The sequence below is a fragment of the Stenella coeruleoalba genome, assembly GCF_951394435.1.
Source record: "Stenella coeruleoalba genome assembly, chromosome: 1".
Classification (NCBI taxonomy): Eukaryota; Metazoa; Chordata; class Mammalia; order Artiodactyla; family Delphinidae; genus Stenella; species Stenella coeruleoalba.
Window position 1 is genome coordinate 161,728,136 of NC_137169.1, and position 25,316 is coordinate 161,753,451.

Consider the following 25,316-nt stretch of genomic DNA (forward strand, 5'->3'; position numbering starts at 1 on the left):
GACCAGGGACTGAACCCGGGCCACAGCAGTGAAAGCCGGGAATCCTAACCAGTAGGGCACCAGGGAACTCCCTGCAATTGGTTTTCTTACTAGCTTTAAAAAAAAAATTATTATTATTATTATTTTGTTTGTGGTACGCGGGCCTCTCACTGTTGTGGCCTCTCCCGTTGCGGAGCACAGGCTCCGGACGTGCAGGCTCAGCGGCCATGGCTCACCGGCCCAGCCGCTCTGCGGCATGTGGGTTCTTCCCGGAACGGAGCACGAATCCGCGTCCCCTGCATCGGCAGGCGGACTCTCAACCACTGCGCCACCAGGGAAGCCCTTAAAAATTTTTTTAATCAAGCCATATATTTTCTTGGGAGTCATATTAAAATATTTTATCTTTAGATAATGTAATAACATATAGTGCACTAAACAGCACTATACTGTGATTGTTCAGTTACTGAATTTTAGCTGGAGACAGCGGGATTTCAGGAGACTGTCAGCTGACTGATCTCAGGGTTGGTGGTGTTGCCTGTAATTATGTTGCAAAAATATCATCAGGGATAGGCTGGCGCCTGGGAGGCCTGTTTTTAAATGTCCACTGGAAGATATTGTCTATTTCTGTAGACAATTATCATTTTACAGCAATACAAGGTGTCTCAAGGGCAAAACAGATAACAGGCACAGTATTTTTGACCATTTCAGTACGTTTTAATGTTCTCTACACAGGGACACCTTGGACACCTCTTTCATCTGGCTCCAGGCATGGTGGGAAAGCACTGGGCTGAGAGAATCCTGGGTGTGAATCTATGACCTTGGGCAAGACACTTAACCCCTCTGGGCCTCAGTTTCTCGCTTGTAAAAAGGTGATAATATCTTTTTTGCAAAGTTTTGAGAGATAATATTGAAGTTGTCAATGAGGCTATTATTTAAAAGTATATCATAGAGTATAATATACTATATATTAAATATTATACAAATAATAATTAACAAGCAATTATCCTCTTTCCACTAACCCTTAATGGCCTTACTAACATATTACTGCTTTGAAGAGTTAGTCCCAGAGTCCAGGCCCCTTATAAAAGGCTGATTTCTTAAATGTTTTCACTAGAAAAAAAAGGGTAATTATGTGACGTGATAGATGTGTTACTTAACTCAATGGGGGGAAATCCTTTCACAATGTACTCATATATTAAATCACATTATATACTTTAAATATATTACAACTTTGTCAATTATATCTCAAAAAAAAGGGCTGATCACCAAGCTGGGTAATGCTCAGCACTGTGTCATTTATATCATTGTCAAGGATCCTTGGGGGAGCGTGTCCTGCTCGGGCAGTGGTTTCCAGCAGAGGCTTTGGAGTCAGACGGATCTGGGTGGGACTGCACCGTGACTCTGCCCTTCCCTATCTGCCATCTCAGAAAAACTGCTTCGTCACAAACGTGTGCGTGTCTCAGAGGGTTGTGTTATCACCCCCTGCCCTCCAAACCCCAGTCATGCGAACCATTTGTAGTTCCCCAAAGCACCAGGCTCACTTCTCTGCTTAGCTTACTGTTTCCTCTCCAGGATGGTTCTCCTCCTACATGCTGCTCCTATTCTTGTTGGCTTCCTCTAAGACTTCCCTGCCCCTCAAGACTTGGTTAGGTGTCCTTTCCGTCTGCCTGCTCCCCAGCCACCCTCGGTTTACCCCTATGGTCACAGTACTGACATTGCCTAGTCATTGGCCCACCTCCCCCTCACTTCAGAGTTGACTAGCATGTTGGGGTTTAGTGTATGCCAGGCACAGTGTCTAGTTCTTTATGTCAGTTATCTTACTGAAGTTGCTTAACGACCCTAGGAAATACGTATTAGTACAGATGAGGAAACTGAAGCTCAGAGAGGGTAAATGGTCTGCTCAAGGTCACACAGATCAATGCAGAAGATCTGGGATTTGAATTCACGCCTGACTCTAAACCCTTTGCAGTCAATTGTAAATTGCTAAGAGTTTACAGGGTTGAGCACAGTGAAAGCACGTGCAAGTACTCAGCAAAGAATGGCTATTATTATTTGACCCAAGCAGATTATAAACCTCTGGCGGGAAGGAATCTTAACCCATAGGTGCTTGCACCCTTTGCACAATACCCCAACCGAGGCTGAGTCAGTGTGTGGAGAGCAAGGACAGAGTAAGGCTTCTGGAATATGTCCCAGAGCAGCACTGATTGCTTCTCAATAAATGGCTGATGCTTTCTATCACGCATCTCTGTATTTAAGAAATATTTCTTGTCGCACTCTGGCCCCTTTCCACTTCTGTGCGAGGAGGGGGTGAGACTACAGAGGGGGCCCAAAGCAACAGTGGAAGCTGCTTTTTGATGAGACACACAGGAACCACCAGCCACCTAAATAAACGTCCTCTTTATTTTACCAAATATAATTTATCAGTTACGTTGACATTTGTCAATTCAGTTATAGTCACTATAAATAATTGTCGTAGGACACAGTTCTGTAACTTTTTAAGGATAGAAGCGTAAACCAATGTTGCTCCTCACAGCTGGGCCACAAGTCCATGCAGTTTGTGCAATCGGGGGAAAAGAAATGGATCTTCCATGAAAGTCATGAAGTCCATTTTCTTTCCCTCTCACCCCGCAGTCCTCCCTCTGCTCACACACTCAGGGGTTGGGGCACGCCTACCTTCTTGCTTTTGTGGCAAAGGACACTCTGGAATCCCCCAGGGCAGCCTGGCTGAACTCCAGAGATGAAGAAGCGGTGAGTGACTGGGGCAGGGGTGACTGCACACCACAGGGGCACAGCCTCAGGGGCGGAAGAGTTGGTTTGGTGCCTGTATAAGAGTCTGTGTGCAAATGGGTTTGGAGGTGGAAGACAAGACGAAAGAAGGCCTGAGGAAGAGCAGAAACAAGGCCAGGCTGGTGTTAATAAACTCTGCTGGACACAACCCCAGCTAGATAACCTCTATGATTCCAATTCTAAAGTTCTAGGCTCTGGAAGGTGGCCTGGGTGGAAATGGAGGGAGAGGAAAGTCTCTGGAAGTAAAGGGCAAGTTCCTGGGATGAGGCATGGTAGTGGTAAAAGTCAGGGTCACTGCCTAGTCTTCCCCTGGAGAGGGGCCCTTTAGGCTACAGAGCGGAGGGCTTAAGGGAAAGCTGTGGATAGACAGGCTAGAAAAAAACCTGCATCCAAATGCCCAGATTTGTACATGTGAGTGTGGACAACAGAATCCTGATCTGCTCACGGTAACGTGTGGGGAAGGTGCAGAGACTCCAGTGTTCTCCCAGTCTTGTGCTGGGCAGAGAAAAGTGGAAGCAGTTGGTTGATATCCAGCCTTCTAGTTCTGAATCCTCTTTTGCGTGGCTGGTGAGGAGATGGGGGGAAGGGAGGGTGAGGAAGGGGAGTTTAGGGAAATCAGCAGTGGCTGAGCAATGGGGCTAGGGGCTCTAGCCGTGGTCAGTGTTGTGCGCAAGTGGGATCCAGGAGTGGAATCTAGAGGCGGAAGCTGGCTCGGTGACAAAGATGGAAATACAGCGAGGAAACTCTCTGCCAGATTGAAAAGGGCACATGGCCTTTATATCTAGGAACGAGGCGAGGTTAGAACCGTGTTTCCCTTACTGCTGGCTAGTCAGTGCCTGTGCAAACAGGACCTGACACGTAGTAGGCACTCAACAGATAGCGCTCAACAAATGTTTCAGACCGTGCCTGCAGAAGAGCTGCTCTTGGGGAGGCTGTGTATTTGCTGAATGAATGAATGAGTGAATGAATGATGAATGTGGGCAGAAGCCAAGAGAAAGGAAAACTGACCTCCATGGCATGAAAGAATGAGCGATTTCAGGAAGTGACAGGGTCTAAGGTGACCACGTGATTATGTCTTCAGGAGAACAGCAGCAGTGAAACACCCCTGGCTGCCCTCAACCTCCCAACCATTTTTCACATACCCATTCTCCGTCCCTAATCTTGGAACCCAACCCGGCAAGCTCTGGGAAAGGTCGTGCTTAGAAGTAATTAGAAATAAAGGTTGAACAGAGATAATCAGTTCTCTGGGCCCAGGGAGGATGTAGATCCTGGCAAACTATGGGTAGACGCGGGTCAACAGGGAGACCAGGCCACTGCTCATATCTTCCTGGATGAGACAATCAATTGGAAAAAAGATCAAAGGGAGGGGCTGGTGGTATTTATCAGGCAATTGGGTAAGGAGCATGTACACAATTTAAGGAGTTCACTTCATTCTCTTTGAGAGCAGGGTAGAGAATAGGGCTCGGATTATTTGGGGCCAGGAGCAGCTGTCTCCTGCTTAGTGCTTTGAAGTTGGTCCATTTCTAGAAAAAGTATGTGTGTGTGGGAGGGGAAGGGAGAGTGACATTTATCCCTCTGTTCAACCGAAAAGAAAAAAAGAAAACAAAGACAAACCCCCAAAACCAGAGCCCACTCACTGAGGCTGAGTTTGCTAAAGCTAAACCAAATGTCCCCAGATCCCAGATGGAAACCCCTGCCCCAATCCACTTCACCTGGAGGCACCCACCATGAAATTGCACTTGGTGATTGTCTCAAAAATCTACTTGTACTATTCATCTCAGTCCATCTGTCCTGCCTGAATTCTTGCTCTACAAACTTGGCTCAATGTATAAAAATTCCCATTGAAAATAATGAGAATTCGGTATCAAAGTGAAGTCCTAGAAAGAGGTGGGAGTGTCAAGTGGGGTGGGGTGGGGGAAGAGAAACCAAAAAAAAATTTCACACAGAAAGTGCAGAGAGGTGGAGAGAAGGCCGAGTGACCAGGCTTAGTCCCCGACATCCGTGTCTCGGTCCCCAATGAGCCAGAGGACATGGAAGCTGAGTGCTAGGAGCCCAGTGCCAAGCAGGTCCCCCAGGGCCGTCAAGTACGGGATGGAGAAGTTGTCCGGGTCCAGGCCCCGGCCCCACATCCAGTGCACCATCCAGTCTGCGATGTACAGGAGAATCAGCACCTGGAGAAACAGAAGGGCCCAGCCTGCAGCCATCCCCTCTCTCCAGGGGGAGACAGAGGCCATGCCATCAACCCATTCATTGCATCACAAGGCTTGACTATCCACAGTCCTTAAGCTGGGACAGCTCGTCCCTCTGCCTCAGCAACCCCTCTATGTTCCTTCACCCCACAGTGACCACCTTGAACAGATGACAGGAGTAATTCGAGTTCTTTGGGAAGGAAGATGCCCCTACCCCGTGGAGTTTCCCACATCAGCATTACATTCTGCTCCCAAATTTACTAAACAAGAGGCTTCCTAATTGACATCCCACTGGTTGCAGGAATTCAGCCCTCTTGCCTCTAATTCTGGGTCATCCTATCCTCAGGTCACTCCAATTCTTGCCATGTTGGCCTCTTTGGGAGCCCAGCAGGGGACTGGGGGTTGGAGTTTGCCTTTCATACAGGGATTTGTCCCAGAGCAGAGTGGAATAAGGACGGCGTTTGAGGCTGCTGCCGGCACAGCTGTCTGAGTAACAGTTGATTATCCCAAGCTGCCTTCCTCCTGACCCTTCCCATTCTGCTGTTGTGGGCTCAGAGAATGCAAGTTTATTTTAACATTAGTCCTAGCAAAACAGAATTAAGAATGAGTCGGCTAAATACAAAGCAGACAGTGCACACCAATTCAAAAGACGTTTTGGATTATCTGCTGCTTTGATTTATCTGTGCCCTTGCTTTTCTTCCATTACTACAGAAAATTAAGAATGATCTAGATTAGAACCTTGCTAGTGGGCCCAGGACCAGTAGCATCAACAACAGCTGGGAGCTTCTGAAAAATGCAGAATCTCAGGCCTCACGCTGGATCTCCTAAATCGGAATCTGCATTTTAACAAGATTCACACGCACTTTTAAGTTGGTGATGAACTCGGTCTAAAAGATTCTGGTGGAGTGGGCTGGCCTGCGTCTTTGATATAGTCCGCATGATTCCTGACATTTGGGGATCCCCAAATGACTGCATCTGCGTGAGAATGAAACGGTTTCTAACGGTAAAGCTCCAACACAGTCATTTGGGAGGTTTTACTCCTGACTGTACTTTGTAAATACTGTGGTATGCAAATTCTGCCCTGAGGGGCTCAGATGCCGGAACCAGGGCCACTGGGGGATCCAGAAGCCAGAAGTGATACCTATTTTTAGGCAAACCTGGTTGCTCTCCTGTCTTCTCTCCAAGGAAGCCAGAGGTTACAGTTCTAGCACCTTCACGTTCCACCTTGCCCCACACACGGCTGCTTTGGACTCCTGTGGCCCTGGCCCCAGCCCTGGGTGAGGGCCAGCCCCCCATAACTTCACACCCTGGCCAGCAGCTGCAGAAGCATCCCAAATAAAGAGCGTGGCCAGAAGGACTTCGGGACGTGTCCCACGAAGGGAATGGCAGCAGCTGTCCCCACATTCCAGCCTCCCGAGCAGGCCCTGGGACACATGGCTGGGAGGGGGCAGTGAGGGGGTCAGGAAGAACCTTTAGAGGGGATCAAGTGCCATGCTCCGGCCCTGCACAGGCTAGAGAAGACAGTAGAGGTGAGAGTGTCCCCCAGCGTGTTCACAATGGGGAATGAAGCCGGGCCCATCCTTCCCGACGTGGCCAAGGGCTACCCTCCAGCCACAGACCCTCGGTACACACACCTTCCCTTCTCCCACCGAGTGTGCTTCACCCCAACTCACAATGCAACGTGGCAACTTGGGTAACTGCCGCGGGGAAACTGCATGTGGTTGGCCCAGCCCTTGCTAAGATGTCCTAACACACAACATTTCTAAAGTCGGGGATGAGGGGTTGGAGTTATGGATAAGGGCTTACCAATAGGGGACTGGTTAAATGAAACTGTGGCACGTCTACACAACAGGAGAAAATGCAGCCATAAAAATCAGGGTGTTCTGCTCTTCACATATGGGTGTGGAATGATCTCTAAGATGAATTAAGTGAAAAAACCAGGGTGTGGACAGTATGTATAGTGTGCTACATGTGTGTTTAAAAAAAAGGAGGAAAATAAGAAAAATATGTATGTTTGCTTCCATAAATATAGAATAAACTTGAAGGATACATAAGAAACAGATATAGATAAACAACAAGGTCCTACTGTATAGCATAGGGAACTATATTCAGTATCTTGTAATAAACCATAATGGAAAAGAATATATATATTCATATATATATATATATATATATATACACATATATATATATATAAAACTGAGTCACTTTGCTGTACACCAGAAACTAACACAACACTGTAAATCAACTATACTTCAAAAAAAAAAAAAAAGAAACAGATAACACCAATGGCCTGTGAGGAACAGAACTGGATGGCTGGAAAAAACAGAGAAAAGACTTTTCACTGAGGTTTCACTATGAACCTTACACATTTTTTGAACTATGTGACTACTATTACCTATTCAAAAAGCAAATCTGTAGAAATTGAAAATGTGATACTAAGGGTGAGTTTGGCTATAAAGGGGCTGCATAAGGGAGGCTTGTGGTGATGGAACTGTTCTGTATCTCGACTGTGGTGGTGGTTGCATGAATGTACACGTGATAGAATTGCATAGAACCACACACACACACACACACACACACACACACACAGATACACACGAGTGCATACTAAAACTGGTGCAATCTGAATAGCTTTGTGCATTGTACCAACACTGATTTCCTGGTTTTGATGTTGTGCTATAATTATGCAAGATGTTACCACTGCAGGGAACTGGGTGATCGGTACATGGGATCTCTCTACATTTTGGGGGGCAACTTCTTGAGAATATATAATTATTTCAGAACAAAAAGTTGAAAAAAAGGTAATAAAAAGCCAGGGAGAAAGCATCCTAGTATTACAGAATGGCAAGGCTGGATGGGATCCAACAGATTATCTAGTGCAGTGGTTTTGACATGTTTTCAAGCTGTGAAACCCTTTATTCAAATGAAATCTCCCAAGGAACCCCAGCATGTGAACAGAACCACATGGAGCTGTGTGGCCAGGATAGTGGGGGTGGCACCTGCCTGAAGTCCACCACCTCTGGTCCACTCCTCTCAATTTACAAATGTATCACTGAGCCTCAGAGAAGTAAAATGACTGAGCAAAAGTCACACAGCATGTTAGTGACCTTGCTGGAACTACAGCCTGTTCTCCTGAGCCTCTGTCCAGTGTTTACTGGCCACACAGTCACAGAGAAAGAGTTGGAAGACTCTTTCTGGGCCAAACCTGGACCTCCCCTCCCATCCGTGCAGGGCAGCCCTGGCCCCCGCCCCCGTGCCCCTGCCAGTCCGTACCTGGAGCAGTGCAGCTGTCATATAGAAGATGATGAAGATGAGTGTGAGAGTGGTGTGCCCGCCCTGCATACAGCTGATGGTGTAGAGGAACACCAGATGTCCTGGGACCACGAGGAGAAAGAGGACCCGGGCCGAGCGAGAATTCACATCTGGAACCAGGGGAGAGATGGTGTGAGGAGGAGAAGGGGAGGAGGAGAACGGGCTCCAAGAGGCCTTTCGAAGTCAGGAGGTACCACGCTACACTCCAGGGCAGCAGACAGCTGACTATCCCTATGTCTCCATCCCATGGTCCCCAACCCCCAGGGTGACCCAGGAAAGGACAGCCTTCCTGCCTGGGCTCTGCCCTCCAGAACAGCTGGTACATACAGCCCAACAGAGAAGGAGAACCTACGTATGCAGGCCCCAGCTGTTTCTGAAGTGATGGAGTGAACCTAGGAGGTGGGGACTCTGGCATTACCGGGACTGAAGAAGGTGGTACAAGGGCTGGGGCAGCGGCGAGGGGCTTGCGCAGAGTTCTCCCCTGGCATTCCATTCATGTGGAGGAAGGTGGAGATGCGGCTGGCCTGCACAGCCACCAGATTGCCCCCAACACCTGCGGAGACACATAAGACCTGAGACGTGGGGGTGGGGAGTGGGGAGGGCACGGCCCATTCACCAGACCCCAGGAAAAGAGTGAGACACTAAGAAGGAAGACAAAGACACCCTTCCTTCCAGGGAGTCTTCCAGGCTCCTCCCATCCCCCATGCTATGGAGAGGTGGCAGTCCCACGTACTCCTAACACGGCTGAGAGTGCAGGAAGGGACACAGGTGGATCTGCAGACTCAGGGAGCCTGCCTTCTCCATCAATGCAGAGTGTACACCTGCGGTCAGACACAGCCGAGGGGACAAGGCCCTGCCTGGCTCAGCCCCTCTCCAAAACTCTGCGTGGACCCAGGCATCCAGTGCTCATGCACTGGTTCCAGTAACCAGTTTCAAGTAGCAGTTCAAGTCGTGAACTATCTGAGCTGGACTCTCTTGCCTGCTAGAACCCTGACTGATACAAAGCCCCCTAAATCCTCTGATCCCGCCCCCTTCTTTCCCCTAGGCAGCTAATGCCAAGACCTCACCATTAATCACAGGTGTGAAGACAGCCATCCCTGCAAAGTTGGGGTCTGAGACAGTCTTGTCCAAGATGAGGCCTCCCACACTACACAGACACAAAGACAAGACACAAAGACCACTGAAGGCTTCTGTTCCAGACCTCGGGATGAGAGGTACAGGTCCATCTGGACGTGGGCAGCAAGGTGGCTCCCAGGAGTCCCTTGTCCTTCCAGTCCTCGCCTCCCCTTGCCAGACCAGCTGATGCCCCTGACATACACACTGGCGCAGCACCTGGAGCAAACTGGGGCAGGCAGCTGTCTCCTTTACCCACCTCCCAAGTTGGCTAGAGGAACCGCCTGCTGTTCTGCCTGCTCAGTATGATTTCCCCTTCTGGTAACAGTGCTGGGCTTTTCCTCAGGGAACCACCTCTCTCAAACTCAGTCACTGGTTCGAGTGACACTGCTCCAATGATGGTGAGGCCCCAGGCCCATCCAATCAGAGCAGCACATCCCTAAGGCCACAGTGATTGGTTCAGGGATAGCCACATGACTGGATGATAGCCAATGACATTCTATAATGGGACTCTGCAGAATTGTTGAGAGAAAGAATCCCTGCTGGCATCAGTAAGCGTAAGGAAGTGCAAACCTGAAGCTGCAGGCCAACACAGAGAAAAGCAGAGCTGAGACATGGAGAATACTGGGGCCCTAATGATATCATTTATGTCCCTGAATCCAGCTGTGCCTCTTTAGTTCTCTAAGCCAGTGTGTTCTGCTTTCTAATGAAACCCATTTCAGATGGCTTCTGTCACTTGCACCGGAAGGACATGTGACTGATCCAGTGTTGAAGGCATTTCTAGGGTCTGTGCCACACTTCCTCTTTCCGGGGCTTAAAAGTGAGTCTGTGGAAGGGAGGGGGGAGGGGGAGGGTGGGCATCAAGAGCCCGAGCCTACCTGCTGATGGCCATGGCAATGATGACAGGCTCCCAGCCTGAGTACAACACCTCCCTTGTGGCTGGGCTCCGTCGAGCCAGCACCACCCAGACAGGCAGCAGGGCCACGAAGAAGGCACACACCAGGGGGTAGATATATTGCCAGACATCTGAGAGAGGCAGAGATGGGAGGGAGGTGAGCACTGCGGCTCCCTGCTCCCAGCCTCCCCCTGGCTCAGCCTGCAAATGCCCCAACTGACCAACAGTAACACCACACTCAATGCCAGTAAATGTATTACCTCATTTGATGCTCACTGTACACCCGGGAGGTAGATGGGGCCAGCCTTTTCCATTTGTAGATAAGGAAACCAAGGTGAAACCTCCTCAGACATTGAACTTATTAGGGGCACAGACCAGATCCTAGGTTTCTTGCTTAGATTCCCCAGAAATCCCTATCTCCCCTCTTCTTCTTCATTTTGCAAGCAGATTCCAGCCTCTAGCTCCTTTCCTTTCCCCCTTACCCCTCCAAGATAAGTGAGAATAGACAGCACCAAGCATATTTCTCAAATACTTTCACCCCTGCTCCCGCTGCCTGCATGAATTTGAGATAAGTACTTAGCCTCACCTCTCTAAGGCAGGGAGTTATTACAAACTGTGCTCCCACCAAACAGTTAAGAACATAGAAGACATCCTTACACATGTGCAAGCCCACTACCATCTCTCCCAGTCCCACCCAGGAGTCCACCCTGGTCACACCCTTGATTGCCTCAGCCTCACCCTGCTCCAGGTAGAGTCCCCAGCTGATGCCTGAGAGCAGTGCCAAGGTGATGAGGTCTCCCAGGCTGGCAGCAATGGGCGTGGCCACATTGTCTGGGTTGATTCCAATCTTGCGAGAGCCAATGATGACTCCAATCATGATCATGCCTGGGGAGGAAGGAGAGGGGCCAGCCAGGGTAAGAAGAGATAATGGGGTATCAACCAACAAAAAGAGAGACTGGAGGTTTAGTTGACACCCCTGGGGCAGCCCTTCCTACGCCCCTGCCCCTCCCTTCCCTTCCTTACCCAGTACCAGGGAGGCAATGAAGGCCGTGGCCACGCTGCTGGCACAGAGCAGGAAGGCATGTGGGATACTGAAGTGGCCGTCAGGGATCCAGCCAAAGACGACGGCTGCGATGGACGCCAGGAAGCCCACCACCGTGGCCTGCACCTGAGGAGGGGAGTGGTAACTCGGAGAGCAGAGCGTGTCTTAGCTGAGGTCACTGAGCACTTAGCCAGACCTCTTCCTGCCCTCAGCAGCCCCAGGAGGCAGGCGGGGCTGGCCTGTCCAGTCCTCCCAGGCGGGAATGATGTCTTTATTTATTTAGTTTCACACCAGACACCAGTACTGGGTAGTGCACCCTGCAGGAACCCAGGACATGTTACTGGCTGAATGAGTGTCCCTCTGGGGATTGGGGGAGGTTCAATAGAGCCTGAGACTTCAGTCCAGACACAAGGCCTGGGACTCAACGGGGAAGACTCCCAGTTCGGAACCTGTGTGGCCTCATGGGGAGATGGGACAACAGCAGTCAAGGACCGTCAGCACTCCCGGGTCTCCTCCTGAGTCTGATCTGTGGGGACGCAAGCCCTCTGCACCACCGGAAGCCAAGAACTGACAGTGGAGATACTGGGGTCTCCCCCATCTTGGCTGTTTTCCTGGGAAATCTGGTTACCTCCTGGAGTCCCTTTGGGAGAAGCCAGCTCGGCAGGATGCTGGAGCTTTACTCAGGAGCCGGCAGGGGCTGACTTAAGCCTTTCAAACTCCTGACCAGGGAGGAAGCTTAGCCCCGCTGTCTCTGGTCCCTGCTCTCTTACCTGGATGAGGGCCATATTCCCAGCGATCAACCGCCAGAGCTCCTTGGGTGTGTCCATGTGCCCGATGTTGGCCTGCGAGAGGGAGGACGAGGGTCTGGAGCTCCAGGCTGGAAAAGGCCTGCAGCTCCATCCATTAGGACCTTGCCTGGATCAGCAGGCAGTGCATGTGACCTAAGACTCTGGGACCAGGACGTGACCCCCAGGGAAAGTGAAGCAGGGTCAAGGGGCTGGGGTGAGAGGGAAGGAGCAAAAGAGCCTTGAGCTCCTGCCTCTGGCTGGGGTTGGGAAGGGGGCTCCCAAGGCAGCCTCCTCTTCTCCCCTCCTCTCAGGACAGCCACTGAGCAGAGGCCGATTCCATGCTCTGCCCTGCTCACCTGGGCAGCTCATTCCCACATGGGTTAAAATGACCTGATCCTTCCCTGGCTCTGAAGCCAGCTTGCCATCTTAGGGGAGAAAGGTCAGCTGCTGGTGCAGGACGGAGGCCACGAGAGTGTTTGGGAAGGAGTGAGGCGGCATGGGAATCGGCCAGGAGGGCAAGTTGGGGAGGGCTAGGCTGGCTGCCACTTCTCTCTGCTGCCTTCTCCAGGCTCATGGCCGTGCAGGGACACCCCTGTCACTTGGCTCCCCTGGGCTCCTGAGTTGTACTGCTTCCTGCCTCCCACCCCATGGGGCCTGTATCTGGTTCAGTCTCCGAACCATGAAGGCCGATCTAAGAGTTTGGGGAGGTGGGAGTGATGAGAAGCCCCTCTTCATCTATTCCCTTACAGAAGAGCAGCCTGCCATGGGGGAAAGGGAATGGGATTGGAGGGGGGCTGGGAAGGCCTGGCTCTGCTCCTGCCCAGCTGCAGAGTAGGGCTGGAGATCAGAGGAGGCCCCCATCTGTGCAGGTGGAGGGACCAGCATGATGCTCGCCTGTCAAAGCTGCACAAACAGTCACGAGGCGGGTTGCGAAGCAGGGGGTGGGGCAAGAGGCCAAGGATGGCTGGGACATCCAGAAACCGAGCCTGGGAACCACTCTGGGCAGGGAGCTCCTGCCCAGGAGCAGGACAACCGGCCTGGGGTCTCCCTACTCCTTTCCACCCCAGACCCACACTGCAGACCTGGACAGTTGAGAAAGGCCTGTGGTGATCTCCTAGTCAGGCTCTGTGCTGCCCCTGAGTCCTCTGTGTGCCCCATTCCTCCCAGCCAGGACACTCACTGCGGTGGAAAGCCTTGATGCCAGGGTCATTTCCAGGTTCCCCTTAAGCCCCAGCAGTGCAGGCACCAGGATGAAGACCTCTGTCACTTTCTGGAAGACTTCCCAGTGCTGCAAGGTGAAAACAGAACCCAGGCATTTCAGGGCCCCAAAGGGCTGGCATCGAGGTTGAACGTGAAACTGAGTCCTCCTAAAAGCGAGTTCCTGTTCCAAGGTTATGATTAATGTCTTTATCCAAAACTTTAATCCCTTTCTTGTCCCTTCTGACCTCAATCCTGTGCTAACTGAACACCAATCAGCCAGAGTCAGATGACTAAGATTGCTGAGGTCAATCATAACATCATTAACGTACAGACTCAGGCTGTTTCTCTAGGTCAAAATGAGCTAACAGACCCTTGGGTCATGGACCACCGGACCATAGACTCTTAAACTCTGAGTCCCAAAAGTACAATTAAGAAATGTCACAAGATGATGATTAACCCCAGCTTCTCTGTTCTTCCCCTTTAAATCCCCCTCACTCAGAGACCAAGTGGGAGTGGATCTGAGGTTTGTCTCCCACTCCCTTGCTCGGTGCCCTGCAGTCAGCCCTTACTTTGCTGCGAACCTGCTGTCAGAGTTTGGCTTTCTGGGCTGTGGGCACACGAGCCCTTGTTCGGTTACAACTGGATAGTCTGGGAGCAGGGGCTTGAGGAGAAAATGGAATCAGCAGGGAGTGAGCACGTCAGACGCCTTTCCTCCAGGAACCCTGGAAGCAAACCAAGTCCGTGGTACTCCAAACAACAAAGCCCCCCCTCCTGCCACCCAGAACAGGGGAGACGTGGAGGGTCCCTTCCAGTCAGGAGGCCCTAGCCCGTCTCTGCTGCTTCTGCCTGCTTTGTGGAGCTGGGGGAGAAGACGGCAGGGACCCACACAGCTGAGTCACCCCGGGCTGGCTTACACCCCAGAACTCCTTTGCGATCTCCCTTCCAATTGTCTTCAGTCTGGTTTCTCTGTGGCCTCAGCCTTGAGCAGTGTTGTCTCAGCTGTTGAGCACTGGGCTCCATGGGGCTGGGGTTGAGGAGATTAGAGAGTTTGTTTGGTTTCTATCTATCTCCAAGGGCTTTGTACCTCAGCCACGGCAGCTCTCCTTTAGAACAGGCTCTGAATTAAGGCCCCCAAACCTCAGAGTGTTGGTCTGCAAGAGGTTTTTCATTCCTCCTCTGCATTCTCTCACCCTACAGACCTGCCCCAATCTCTCAGTTAGGAAAGGTAAGTGTACCCCTGCAAGGAAGAGCCCTGGACTGGGAGTCAGGAGACAGGGATTCCAGCCCTGAGACCATCAGGCCTGGCTCTCCTACCTATTTCTTCAGCTAACATCTTTTAAGTCTGTACCATGTGCCAGCCTAAGGCTCTACGTGCATTTCCTCATTAGATCCTATCAACAACCCAGTGAGGTAGGAGCTATTATTATCCCACATTGTAAATGAGGAAACTGAGGTTCAGAGAGCACTGCACTCTTTAGTGCTAAGCAGGAAAAATATAGGAGCCAGGATTGGTTATTTGAAAGCTACTTTAGTTGCAGTTGAAACTGAAGACTTGCAAAAAAGGCTGGGACTGTGTTGCCTCCGAGGGCAATGTGGATTCCTTTCCCTGTGCCTTTATCCATTTCTAGAATGGAAAGCCTTCAGGTTTGGAGAGGCGAGGGGTCAGGAGGCCAGACAGAGGTAAGCAGGCTGATCAGAGCATCAAGGTCAGGAGGCAAAGTGCTCTCATGAGCAAAGGCACTGGACTGAGAGTCGTGGGTCTCGCAAAAGAGACCACAAGGATAGGCCTCATGCTGTGTCCCCAACATCCTCCCACAGAGACCAGCCAGGGGTACCTTAGACAAGTTATAAGGGCCTTGAGCTCTTGACTATAAAAGGTACACTTCAGGGACCAGATCAGATGGTCCCTAAAGGCAATTCCAGCACTGACAGCTCTATAGTTAATGATGAGCAAGGCTGCAAATCAAACCCACAATGAGATATCACCTCATACTCATTAGGATGGCAACTATTAAAAAACAAAACAAAATAGAAAGTAACAAGTGTTGGTGAGGATGTGGAGAAACTGGAGCACTTGTGCACTGTCGATGGAATGTAAAATTGTACAACCACTATGGAAAACAATATGGCGGTTCCTTAAAAAATTAAGGAGAGAACTAATATATGATCCAGCGATCTCACGTCTGGTATATACCCAAAATAACTTAAAGCAGGGTCTCGAAGAGATTTTTTTTTTTTTCGGTACGCGGGCCTCTCACTGTTGTGGTCTTTCCCGTCGCGGAGCACAGGCTCTAGACGCGCAGGCTCAGCGGTCATGGCTCACGGGCCCAGCCGCTCTGCGGCATGTGGGATCTTCCTGGACCGGGACACGAACCCGTGTCCCCTGCATCAGCAGACAGACTCTCAACCACTGCGCCACCAGGGAAGCCCTCGAAGAGATATTTGTACATCCATGTTCATAGCAATATTATTCACAATAGCCAAGAGGTAGAAGCAACCCAAGTGTCCACTGACAGATGAATGAATAAACAAAACATGGTCTATACATACAAGGGAATATTATTCAGCCCTAAAAGGAAGGAAATCCGGTTACATGCAACAACATGGATGAACCGTAAGGACATTATATTGGGCTTCCCTGGTGGCGCAGTGGTTGAGAGTCCGCCTGCCGATGCAGGGGACACGGGTTCGTGCCTCGGTCCGGGAAGATCCCACATACCGCGGAGCGGCTGGGCCCGTGAGCCATGGCCGCTGAGCCTGCGCGTCCGGAGCCTGTGCTCTGCAACGGGAGAGGCCACAACAGGGAGAGGCCCGCGTACCGCAAAAAAAAAAAACAAAAAAGGACATTATATTAAGTGAAATAAGCCAATCACAAAAAGACAAATATTATATGATTCCACTTATACGAGGCATCTAAAGTATTCAAATTCCGAGAAATAGAAGTAGCATGGTGGTTACCAGGGGCTAGGAGGAGGGGGAAAAGGGAAGTTCATGTTTGTTTAATGGGTGTAGAGTTTCAGTTTTGCAAGATAAAAAAGTTCTGGAGATCTGTTTTACAACAATGTGAAAACATACTTCACAGCACTGAACTATACATTAAAAATGGTTAAGATGATAAATTTTATGTGTTTGTTACCACAGTTAAAAAAAAAGAGGAGCACGGAAATCAGAGGGGGCTAAGGCCAGGATTAGAGTCCAGGGGAGGCTGGACATTGGGGAGTCCTATAAAGGCAAGGACCTCTCTTTTCCTGTCAGAGTTCTTTTTGTGGGTGTGTGTGGGGTGCTGATGGCAGGGGGAGTCCCTACCAGGATCCAGGGGAAGGGCTCATCTCATTAGGGCTGGAGCGTATCTGTACCTGAGCTCCTGGCCTAGCTCCTCACTGGTGGAAGGTGCAGGACGTTTTTAGGGAAGGCTCTTTCTGAAAACTAAGGATGGGAAAGAAACCGCCTGTCCCCCAGCCACAGTTGCTGAGCTTTCAGGCACCCACAGGAAGAGCCAGGAGGGATGCAAATCCCTTTTCATCCCTGGGCCCCCAAAAAGAAGGCAGCCCCAGTGAGTCCCGTCTACGCTGGAGGAACTCGGGGACTGTTGTTCTTGGACAAGGCCAGCACATAGCTCTGGGGCACCAGCTCCCAGCAGGCAAGGCCGTGCTCAGCTCTACCTCCTCCTCCCTCACCTCAACTGGACACGCAGCTCCAGAGACGAAGAATTCTCTCTGCTCCCCTCCCCGCCCCTCATAAGGGTGGCTGACCTATAAGGGTGGTTTGGAAGCTCCGCTCAAGAGCCCAGCCTCGTATCCCCTCCTCACTGCATAACACCTACCGCTCCCAGCTTCCAAGCCGCAGGCTCTGTGAAAAGCTTTGATCTCCAGGTAGGCGAATGTAAAATATGTGTACTTATTGGCAGAGTGAAGGAGCACGGAAAGAAATACTCCAAGTGTATGCCAGCAATATTTTCTGAATTGTTTGTAAGGTATATTGTTTGTCTTTACGATTAAGGAAAAAAATGTATGAAGCTCAGCTAAGCCCCTCCAGCTGCCACTATAAATACTCCCAAATCCCTGCGTCTCCCAGCTCACAGGCACCCTCTCCTTCAACTACACAAGGACCTAGAAGGGATAGGGTTTTAGCAGCGATAAGATTCGGGACAGACAGGAAAGGAGAACCAGCGGCTGCAATGACAGCCCTATGCAGAAGTCTTCCCGGCCAGCCAGGATACAGCCTGGAACCTCACACCCCCTGTGCCCCTACCCAGCAACGCCCTGAGCTGGCACTCGGGTCAAAGTAGCCAATGCCTACACACATACTTTCTTCACCCACCAAAGCCTCTCAAAGACACAGCTCAGACAGGGGAGCCTCTGACATGTATGTACACACACACACACACACACACACACACACACACACACACACACACACACACACACGGCTCTGAGAGAGCCCGAGAAGCAGGCTGCCCTGAGGTGAGGAGTGGGTAGAATGGGCAGGGGCCCGACAGTGTCTCTCCTTCCTCCTTTGGCCTAATTCAGGCCCATCCTGTTCATCCAGGCTGGAAGTGCCTGCCCCTGAGGTCAAACCAGTCAGCCAAGCCTTCACCCACACCTTCCTGCTCTGCTGGGGATGGAAAAGGGCACGTTCCAGGAAGCACTTGGCGGGAAGCGGGGACAGAACACATCGACACTGCTTCTCAGAAATGTAGCTCTTCTTCCCTTTCCTTCTCTGTCCGTGGATACAGGGGAGTGAGGGCTCACTGGGCCCTGATATTTTGGGGCTCAGGGATGAGACAGTTCCCTTCACACTTAGAAATAATCCCAATTCAGAACAATCACCCTAAGTCTCACACCTCAGTGGCCCTGCTGCTACTTCATCCTGATACTTCCATCTTGCCTCTTCCATCCCTCACCTCTTCTGGCCTCAAAGACAGACCCCTGCCTGCCTCTGAGTGTTCTGCCCTGAGCCTTCCCCTCCAGGGAGACAGCAGCAGGGAAGAAAGTCACAGCCTGGAAAAGCTGGAGTCAAGGACATGAAGAAGACTAAGATCCCCAGCAGCTCTGAGAACCAGGCTGTAGGAGAACCTGGGAAGGTGGGCTGGAGTTACCTTTCAGGGTGAGGACTAAGTCAGCTCAGATTAGAGTAAACCCAACCTTCACCTGAGGCTTTCCCCCGCCACCTGCAGACATCCTCTAGGTGTCCAAGGAGAAGGGCCTCAGGGCAGCACCCGGGTACAGAGGGCTGTACAAAGTGTGATCAAAGGGGTGGACATGTGGAACCTGAGTGTCCTAGCCAGGAATGCCAGCAGCCACGGGGGCAGGCCAGCCATGAGAGGAACGCTTCTTTCCCACTCCACTTCCCTAAGCCCATGCTCGCCATCCACTTTCACCTTTGTAGACTCTTCTGTATACACAGCAGGAAAGAAAAGCGAGAGGAGGAGGTATTTCGGGGAGGGGGTGTCTCCTTTCCTTGGGATCCTCAGCAAGTGAGGAGTGAGTCAGGATAAGGAGCTGGGAGTCTCATCTGTTTTAACACAGCTGGGGATTCCAGTGAAGGTTGGCACACCACCTCCTGCCACCCCCATCCCTCAAAAGGCTGACAGAAGAGGGGAGTGAGATGCTCTGCGGCCGCCTAGGACCAAACCAGGAGGTGGGGCAGGGCATCTGCAGCATGGAGGCTCCCAGATCCCAACCCCCTTCAATTCCAACACTGGGCCCAGTCCTGCTTTCCTTCCCAAATGCTATGGGAACTTTCAGCCACGGTGGGGAAGTTGCAGCAGACTGCAGTCCACTTAAACCTTTCCTACTTTTGGCCAGTACGCCAGCCCCTTATCTCACTGCAGAGGCTGGTTCTACAGGCTGAGTGGAGAGGAGGGCAGATAAGAGGAGAGAGAAATGGGCCTGGGGAAGAGACTGGGGCTTCTGCAGCAGTGGGGAAAAAAGGGGGGTGCCCTGGACCAAGGAGACATCTGTACCAACACGGCCTTCTGCTCAGCTGCTCTGAGACACTGGGGATACTCTACAGCCAGCTCCTCCTGATGGCCCCAGCCTCTTAGGGCCCCAGATTCTGTCCCACTGAAGGTCATCTTAGCTTGTGAAGGGGGAATGCGTGTGAATCCTTAGAAATTGTCCTGCTTTTCCTGAATCCGAGATTGTCAGACACCGCTTTTGCCCCCTTAGATATGGAATAAGAATCTCCCTGTGGTCCCTGATCTTTCTGCTCCCACCCCTGCCATGACATAACTGCAGCCATCTGCAGGGCCTGCTCCAGACCAGCTGTGGCAGGAGGTTGGGGGGACGGGGACAAGAACAAACCAGCCATTGTCATCCATACCAGCTGGACCTTAGCTTTGGGGTGGGCCTAGGTGCCACACTGAGGGCAAATGTTGGTCCTCTGTGGGCACACTGGTCAGGCTCCAAAGATTCCCTACCTGGGTTTCTCAGTGTCTCAGGACCATGGGTGAGGGGTGGAGGTGGGCAAGGTGTCAGAAGTCTTTTCAGTGTGTGAGATGGGGGGAGGGAGGGGCCCTCTAAGAACTTTTGTTCTTTGCTCATTTTAGAATGTAACTCCAGCTGTTCCTGATTCCAGTCTATGCTGTTCTTCGGGGAAAGACAAAGAGAGCAGACCCCTCCCAGAGCCTTTAACCAACTGGCGAACCACAGCCATGGTGAAGGCCATAGAGGTTAATGGCATAGGTTCTGAGTCAGATGACCAGGGACAAGTTACCTAATCCCTCTGAGCCACAGGTTCCCTATCTACACAATGGAGATGGTTACGGTTCCTACCTCATGGGCCCACAGAAGAGGCCAACAGATGCTCCCCACTACCGTTCTTACTATCCACAAAAGAAAACAACCCCTTCCCAGGTCACCACCAGATCCTGGTTCTATACCCTTTGGAGGCACCAAACCAGAACTGGAAAACTCTTAGAATGAAAACCAAGGCCACAGGAAAGGGATGGAAGAGGTGGAGAACTGCTACCCTGGTCTCATTTCTCCTCCTCCCATTACCTCCACTCGCTGCCCTAGAAGGAGCAGCTACCAGGGGGAGGAATCCAAAGCCTGCCTTCCTAGCTTCTGGCATGAGGAACAATCCCCCAGATAACAGGTTAGGGGAGAGAGCAGGAATGACATAAATGTCATCCTCATTAGCAACCAAAGCTGCAGTGTTCTCCTAAGGACTCAAGCCAAAGTGGTCCAGGTAGACACCATTGAAAGAACCACCTAGAACCAACCACCCTGTTTCCTGGGACAAGGGCCTGGTGAGACTTGCCAGCAGGACTCTCTGTACTACCACATGCATCGTTGGTAGGGTTGGATGGGAAAAGGGGAGGGGATGCTGAACTCCATGTCCTCCTGAGAGATTCCATGAGAGATTATATTTTGTCCCCATATATGTCACACAATTAGCACTTCTATGTCTCATCACACCAACACCGCCCCCCACCCCCGCAAATCATGTATCAGACAGCATGTGCCCACCCCCAATCCCCAGCAAGATCCTGCCAAGGTTACAGGCAGACAAGCAACACAAAATGCCTTTAAGAACCTTCCCACTTAATTTGAGACCCTCTTGGCAGCTAGACAAATTCCTGCCCAGCAGGGGGATGAAGGGGAGACTTGAAACTGAGCTTTCTCCTGTGGGTATCCTTGAAACCCCAAAGTAAAGCGAAAAGAAAGTATAAAGAGGAGACCTATCTAAATGTCTCCTACTGAGCTGGGCTCAGCAGAAATGCCCAGGAGGGACAGCAGGTAACAACCCTAATTCCATCTCTCCTCTTCCAAGCCTGAGCTCTGGAACCAATTCTGCTTCTGTTAAGCAATACTGCCCTGACCACCTCCCTGGGACTACTGAGCTTCCTCAAGGCTTCTGTAGAAAGTAACTAGACGAAGAAGCAGCCAAGGACATGATCCAAAGGGAAAAGTACTCCAGGAAACAGCAGCTGCTTCTGACAGGGAGGTGGAAGAAAAGCTCCAAGAGACAGTTTCCCGGGAGGAAAAGGTGGCTCCGGGCTCAGGGTCAAGAGCTGCCCTCCCCAGGTCCTACCTGTACGATGTCCAGCACCATGCCGGCAGCCACAGTCCCAAAGCCTGCCAGAAGGAAGGGAAACAGCACTTGCAGCCCGATGGAAAAGGAGGTCTCCTTGAGCGGGGAGGGTGGTGCGGGGCCACGGTCTGTGCTGACGTCGTCACTTTCATTGCTCTGGCTCCCGTTCTCCAGCAGGGCATCCTCCTCCCGAACCCCCTTGGCGTTGGCGCGAGACTCAATCGCCACCACCTCTACCCCAGCCCCATCAGGCCCCAGGAACTCTGAGGTCCCGGCCAAGGGCTCTCGCCCGGGGCCATCCGAAGGGCAGGGTGAGGCAGTAGGGCCAGTCCCGTTCAGCTGGTGGACGTCCTTCGGCTCCGGCTTAGAGGACATGACGGGAAGGGAGGAGGAGAAGGGGGAACTCTTCTCTCTTTGTTTGCTTTCTCTCCCTTTCTAACTCTGGAAAGAACTTAGTCTTGGGGTGAACCCAGGCTTGGTCGCCGCGGGACCTCTTCCCACGGCTCTCCGCTCCTATCAGGTGCTGCAAAAACTGATCCACCAACAGGCAGCCCCATCAAGCACTGAAGCCACGAGCTGGAGGGGAGCAAGAAACTCCTCACCAGACTCTGCAGCCGGCCACTAGGGGTGCAGAAGCCTGACCCAGCTGGCCAGCGCTGTGCTTGGGGGAAGCTTCTCTGGCCTCTTAACTTCTTTGGTTCTCAGTGCAGGCTTCTCAGAGCAAGGGCCATCCAGAGTAGAAGAGCCCAGCTAAGTCTGGGGTGCCCTCTGAGGTGGCCCTTCTTTCATTAAAGTAGCTTGAGTTCAGATCTTTCAGAAGGCAGCCTCGGCCGGGGGCTGTGGCTCCTTCCCCCGCCTCTGGTTGGGCTCCTTCAGCTTCCCACAGCTCCTCGGGCTCTGCTGGTCCCAGGGCACTGTCTGCTGTCTCTCTCCTTTTTTCCAGAGATGTCCTTCCTTCCTGGGAAGACCTTGCACCTTCCCAAATCCCTGGTCCTTAAAGTCACAAGAATCTGTATGGAACACCTTATGTATGAAGAAAGAAGACAAGAAAAAGAGAATGTTATGATACAGCAAAGGACAGCTCCTACTGGGAGAATCCTCCCACAAGGCAGGTATAAAGAGTTTGCTATTTGCCTTCCTTTTTTTCATTAAATCACCCATTCCTGCCCTGTGACATCTAGATGCCCAGAGGGCACTATCCCTGCCATGTTCCCAACAGGCAACCCACTGCCTCACAGGGACCACCACTGTGGTCAACAGCAATGAGATGTGGCCAGCCTGGGATTAGGAAGATGCTGCGCAGGAGACCCTGGCATTGCCTTCTCAGCGACCGGGGATGGGAAGGGATGTCCTGGGGGAGATCCCTTCTTGAATGCGCATTAAGAACCCAAGATTATTAAGGTGTGGTCTCCCAGTGGGGTCAGTTACAAATTCAGTCACAAGCTCCCTGTAGCCACCCTGCTGTAGAAAGTGACTGTTTACAGCCACACAGGGCAAATAAGCAGGGAGAATTTGATCACTGAGTGAGGGACCCCAGACCCCTAAAAGCCCCAGCCCCTGAGCCCCTGAGGAAAAAAAACCAACAACTGGGAGGACTTCCTGGGCAATGGGGCAAGGCTGCCAGACCAAGGCCAAGAGCCAGAGGCCTACCCACTCCTGCCCTTGAGAGTCAACAGTGTTACAGAAAGCTCAGACACTGACTTGGATCTAGGCCTCTGTTCCTACTTCTCTCCCCCTGCTCTTGGCCTTGTGAGCTTGTCAGATAGGACAAGGGTGTTATCTCAGTTTGAAGGGAAAGATGGTAAAACTATTGGTTATTATGCACACATTTCAGTTCTCTAGGTTCACCCTGTTCCCCAGGGTTATTGAGAGTTGGATATAATGTAATTCTTAAAAAACAAAAACAAAAAACAAAAGCACCATCCAAATAAATAAGTAAATAAAACAAAGCAAAATAAAAAGCAAAGCAGCATAAGCCAAAATGCACTTGCTCCCATGCACTTGCATGTCTCTTTAGCTGTAATGGCCCCACTTTTTTGCCTAAAGAAATCCCCAGGCCTTGATCCCACCCTATTCCAGCTCACCAGAATAGCTCTCACAAGTAAAAAATAAATTTAAAGAGAATTTCCCTAGGAAAGATGAATAGGTCCTTAAGTATTCCAAGCACACACAATTAGTCAACTCCTGTTTGGGAAAGGGTGGATCAAACTCCAGTAACTGGCCCATGGGAACTGTTTTCTCTTTCTAGTCACTCACGTCACCAGGACTCCCTTTTCCAGTCTCCTGAAACACTGTCCTGTGGTTCTTTCAAAAACCCTCACTAGAGATCCAGGAGGAAACCTCTGAGCAAGAGAGTCCACTGCCCCTTGCCAGAAAAGTTTCTGAGTCCGTTAAAACTTGACCCTCCCTCCTCCTCCCGTCTTCCTGGCAGGTCACCTAACCTGAAAGGGGGGCTCGAAGGAAGAGAAGCCAGTCCCTCACCCCACTCCTTCCAGTGACTGAGACTTCAGATGGGCCTAAGGCCATGGGATGAAAGAAGCAAAAGTGACCCAGGATGCCCTGAGGAGGGGACAAAAAAGACCGTCTTAGTATCCCCAAACCCCGGGAGGGAGAGGTATCTGGGTGGCCCTCCCGCCTTTCCCCGATTCAGACTCAGCAAATGCGCTGCGCTCCAGGTCTCCCGCCCTCGCCACCCACCCTCTAGACCCAACAGGACTGACCTGCCCCTCGCTGGGGAGGAAGAGGGGCGCCTGGCGTGTGGCAGCAGGGACCCGTGGTCTTGGGGGGTGCAGGGATCCCCCTCTTCTCATCACTCCTCCTCGGCAGTCCTCCTCGGCCTCCGGCGTGCCCCCCACACCCCCAGCCAAGGCGAGCGTCCAGCCGCGACACCCGGCTCGCTACATTTCGCCTCTGCGTTACTGCGAGGCCGCCGCTCCGCTTCCACGAAGGGGAGGTGGTCAGGGAGGGAGTGCAGGATATACCGCCTTGCTCCCGGGCGGGGGCTGGGGGACCCGGACGGGGGACCGTGGGGCCGAGCTCACTCGCCCCCAATCGCTTCTTGGCCGGAGACTTGGGCCCGACTGGTTGGCTGCTAGGGGCAAACGTGATCTGGGGCAGACTGGGTGGCACCCCCCCCATCAAAAATAGATTCTGGATGGACAACTGCAGCAGCCAATCGGGGGCGGGGGAGGGGGCGGGCTCAGACTCGGCCTGGCCCCTTTCCTTCGCTTCGAGCCGCGGAGGCGGGGCGCCAGCAAAACGCAGTGCGAGGAGCGACTGGAGCCAGAGGCTGGCTCGCGGGTCCCAGCGCCCATCCGCCGGCTGCCTGAGGTTCCCGCTCCAGGCGCCTTGCCACCTCCCTCGGGCCCGCCCCGCCGCGCTGGGACCTTTCCTCGCTCTTTAAAGCCGTGTTCGCCTGTGCACGTCTATCCCTGCATCTTGAATGTTTCCTTGAGCCGGGGAGACTGGGAAACCTCCCCGTGGAGCCAGCCAGCTCTGACCTCCGGGCCTCAAGCAGCCATCCCCGTGCTCTTAACCCCGCGCTTGGTTCCCGGAGAGAACCGTCCCTACCTTGTTCTCGGACACAGCTCCTCTCCTGCTGGCTAGTCTCCTCGCGCTTCCGCCAGAATCCGCATTCCTCCAAGCGCGTGGCTCAGCCTGATAGAACCGGCCTTAATAAAGTCCCAGCCTTGAAAGGGGCGGGAAGAGAGGTCAGACTCACCGCTGTGGTCCCACACGCAGCAACTGAGGTAGGGGCGGGGGGGAGCCTGGCTTCCTCTGACCCACTGATCCTGGTGGCAGCATGGGAAGAGATGTCTCCGTCCCTGCCTAAACGAAGTCCAACTTTCCCTGACGCACCTTATGGGATCAAAGAGGGGTGTTCCCATTTCGCCGTTTGCCACTTCCTCCCTGGGGTATCTCTACCTCTCTAACGCAATTTCAGTACAGGTTCTTTTGGGGATGTTTTCGTG

At 52.0% G+C, this 25,316-nt stretch overlaps 1 protein-coding gene across 1 annotated transcript; it reads right to left on the reverse strand.

The window, feature by feature from the left end:
* Nucleotides 1-518: 518 nt before the first annotated feature.
* On the reverse strand, nucleotides 519-24,931 carry SLC41A1 (solute carrier family 41 member 1). The gene is made up of 12 exons (XM_079939564.1): nucleotides 24,916-24,931; nucleotides 24,066-24,433; nucleotides 21,346-22,368; nucleotides 13,289-13,396; nucleotides 12,091-12,162; nucleotides 11,302-11,446; nucleotides 11,017-11,163; nucleotides 10,262-10,409; nucleotides 9,338-9,417; nucleotides 8,689-8,823; nucleotides 8,232-8,380; nucleotides 519-4,937 (listed from the first exon to the last, which is right to left on the reverse strand). The coding sequence occupies exons 3-12, from the start codon at nucleotides 21,718-21,720 to the stop codon at nucleotides 4,752-4,754; spliced, it is 1,545 nt and encodes a 514-aa protein (XP_079795690.1). The 5' UTR covers nucleotides 21,721-22,368; nucleotides 24,066-24,433; nucleotides 24,916-24,931; the 3' UTR covers nucleotides 519-4,751.
* Nucleotides 24,932-25,316: the final 385 nt, after the last annotated feature.

What these genes read in the sequence shown, in the direction of transcription:
- SLC41A1 (XM_079939564.1), bottom strand. Translation starts at nt 21,720, where the DNA reads ATGTCCTCTAAGCCGGAGCCGAAGGACGTCCACCAGCTGAACGGGACT. An exon ending in CATTGCCTCCCTGGTACTGG is followed by an intron (nt 11,164 to 11,301) that starts GTAAGGAAGGGA and finishes CTTCCTCCCCAG; the next exon opens with GCATGATCATGATTGGAGTC. An exon ending in TACCACCTTCTTCAGTCCCG is followed by an intron (nt 8,381 to 8,688) that starts GTAATGCCAGAG and finishes CCCTGGTTCCAG; the next exon opens with ATGTGAATTCTCGCTCGGCC.